The sequence below is a fragment of the Octopus bimaculoides genome, chromosome 30 (assembly GCF_001194135.2).
Source record: "Octopus bimaculoides isolate UCB-OBI-ISO-001 chromosome 30, ASM119413v2, whole genome shotgun sequence".
NCBI classification, from domain to species: domain Eukaryota; kingdom Metazoa; phylum Mollusca; class Cephalopoda; order Octopoda; family Octopodidae; genus Octopus; species Octopus bimaculoides.
The window spans coordinates 5,182,132-5,185,041 of NC_069010.1; the positions used below are offsets into that span (position 1 = coordinate 5,182,132).

The window sequence follows — 2,910 nt, forward strand, 5'->3', positions numbered from 1 at the left end:
GCCTCGGGCCGACCAAAGCCTTGTGAGTGGATTCGGTAGACGGAAACTGAAAAGAAGCCCGTCGTATATATGTATATATATGTGTGTGTATGTTGTGTATCTGTGTTTGTCCCCCCAATATCGCTTGACAACCGATGCTGGTGTGTCTATGTCCCCGTAACTTAGCTGTTCGGCAAAAAGAGACCGATAGAATAAGTACCAGGCTTACAAAGAATATGTCCTGGGGTCGATTTGATTCGACTAAAGGCGGTGCTCCAGCATCGCCGCAGTCAAATGACTGAAACTAGTAAAAGAGTAAAAAAGAGCGTCACTATCGTACAAGCAGTGTCATTTGTTTTCAGTGTTTTGTGAGAATATGTCTTCTGGCGAAGAGGGGGGAATATTACTTTTGCTTGGGGGCAGGTGAGGGTTAGCGACAGGAAGGGTGCCCAGCCATAGAAAACTCTGCCTCAATAAACTCATCTGACCCATGCAAGCATAGAGAAGTAGATGTTGAAATGATGATAATAATGTTGATACAAGAGTAACAACATCATTATATGTGTGTGTGTGTGTAGAAATGCACGTGCATACATTGTTAATATGGTGTCAAGTCCCCCCCCCTCCCATTTACTTTGCTCTTTGTGTATGTGTGCCTCATTCTTTCTTCTTCTCCACAGTAAATCCAAAGATGCTGACACATCTGACCAGAAACCAACGGTGTCACCATTCTTGTCTGAACCGATCTACCCGAACAATGTACCACCTCCACCTGGAGTCGAACCGGTTACCCTACCCCCTGCTAATCAACCTGAACCCCCGGGCACTGATGCCAGTCACACGTCTGGCCCTTCTGCTGAAACCACTGAACAAGCAGAAAGTACAGCGTACGGGTAAGTGGTTTTTCGTTTTATTTATATATTTATTAGATCAGTCCAGCTGCGGCAATGACTCTTCTATAGTTTCACAAAGGATATTGTATAAGTGCAGGTATGGCTGTGTGGTGAAGAAATTTGCTTCCAAAACATGGTTTTTGGGTTCGGTTCCACTGCATGGCAATTTGGGCATCTTCTACTATTGCTCCAGACTGACCAAGTGGATTTGGTGGATGGAAACTGGAAAAAAACCTGTTCTGTTGATTGGATCAACTGGAGCACTTGTAACGGACGGTGTCTGCAGCAGTGGTAGTATATTATTTACATATGAAAAAAGTGTATATAAATACACTTTTACTTGTTTCAGTCTTTTGACTGTGGCCATGCTGGAGCACCACCTTTAGTTGAGCAAATCGACCCCAGGACTTATTCTTTAGAAGCCTAGTACTTATTCTATCGGTTTCTCTTTTGCCGAACCGCTAAGTTACGGGGACATAAACACACCAGCATCAGTTGTCAAGCGATGTTGGGGGGACAAACACAGACACACAAACACATACATATACATATATACGACAGGCTTCTTTCAGTTTCCGTCTACCAAATCCACTCACAAGGCTTTGGTCGGCCTGAGGCTATAGTAGAAGACACTTGCCCAAAGTGCCACGCAGTGGGACTGAACCCGGGACCATGTGCTTGGTAAGCAAGCTACTTACCACACAGCCACTCCTATATATATTGTTTGTATGTGAAATGTGCATGTAAATATATATACGTTAAGGATGTGCTTGTCTGTTGAGTACTCAACCACTTGCACGTTAATTTGAAGAGCAAGCACTTCTGTTGATCAGATCAACTGGAACCCTTATTGTCATTACTGGCAGAATGCCAGTTAAGGGCTACTGTAAAACATATATTGATAGTGAAGTGTGTATATTGTGTATAGCGCTACTGTAGAATGTATACAGTGAGGTGTGTATAAGTAATTGTTCTGCTGATGGTATTATTATTATTTTTTTTTTCTTTCAGTGACAATGGTTCGCCAAAGGGCCACATTATACCCCCGCCACCTGATGTCCAACCTGTTATCGACAAGATGGCCCTCTACGTAGCCAAAAATGGCATTGAGTTTGAAATAGTGGTGAAGAACAAATGCGACCCTCGATTTGAATTCCTCATGGAGGATCACCTCCACTACTCTTACTATGAATTTAAAAAGAACTTACATATGAAGGTTTGTTAGTTGTTTTCATTGAGGCCCCTGGATGTTGGGGTGGTAGTGCAACCCTCAAATACACTCATTTAGTTCTAGGTTCAGCCCCTATTGCGTGGCACTTCAAGACAGTGTCTCCACTTGTAGTGGCCTTGGGGTAGTGAGATTTGGTTGATGGAAATTGTGTTAAAGCCTACAGTATGTGTATGGAGCCAGTGAATGGTTTAGAACTCACTTTGCAGTTACAAGGCTTTGGGTTCAATCCTACTGTGGTACATCGAGCAAAATCATTTTTCTCTATGGTCTCTGGGCAATGCAGGATTGAACCTGTAATTCAGAGATGTAACCCTGTCACATACTGTATCATGCTTAATTTCAGCTGAGAGTTATGTTAACAGTACATGTGTTTGTGGAATACTCTGCCATTTTTATTGGTAGCTAGTTGAGCTGATCAAATATCTGGAAATTTATGGTCAGAAATTCTGGCGAAGATCCATTATTAGTAATATTAGGTACTTATCTGTTGTATTACTGCCAGTAAAACTATTGTGTGTGTGTGAAAAAGTTGAATTATATTTTGTCCTTTTATTTTGGAGGGTTCCAAAAGACGATTTCTAATAAAGATTCTTCATATTTTGCTGGTAGCTTACTGGCATAAGTTTGAGAATATGAAAATAATACTTGTATATGGTGTGTTATTTGAATTTCTGGAAAGGTATCCCATAGAACTCAACAAATTTGTTAAAATTTGAAAGAATTTAAAATTCTTTCAAAATTTAACATCTTCTCTTCTCCATTTCTAACAAATTTGTTGAGTTCTATGGGATACCTTTCCAGAAATTC

At 41.0% G+C, this 2,910-nt stretch overlaps 1 protein-coding gene across 1 annotated transcript in view; it reads left to right on the forward strand.

Moving 5' to 3' along the window:
- Window positions 1–2,910, forward strand: part of LOC106874213 (splicing factor, suppressor of white-apricot homolog) — a 10,668-nt gene that overhangs the window by 6,063 nt on the left and 1,695 nt on the right. The window contains exons 4-5 of the mRNA XM_014921872.2: window positions 660–872; window positions 1,884–2,088. Coding sequence (XP_014777358.2) covers window positions 660–872; window positions 1,884–2,088 — 418 coding nt within the window. The remainder of the gene's footprint in view (window positions 1–659; window positions 873–1,883; window positions 2,089–2,910) is intronic.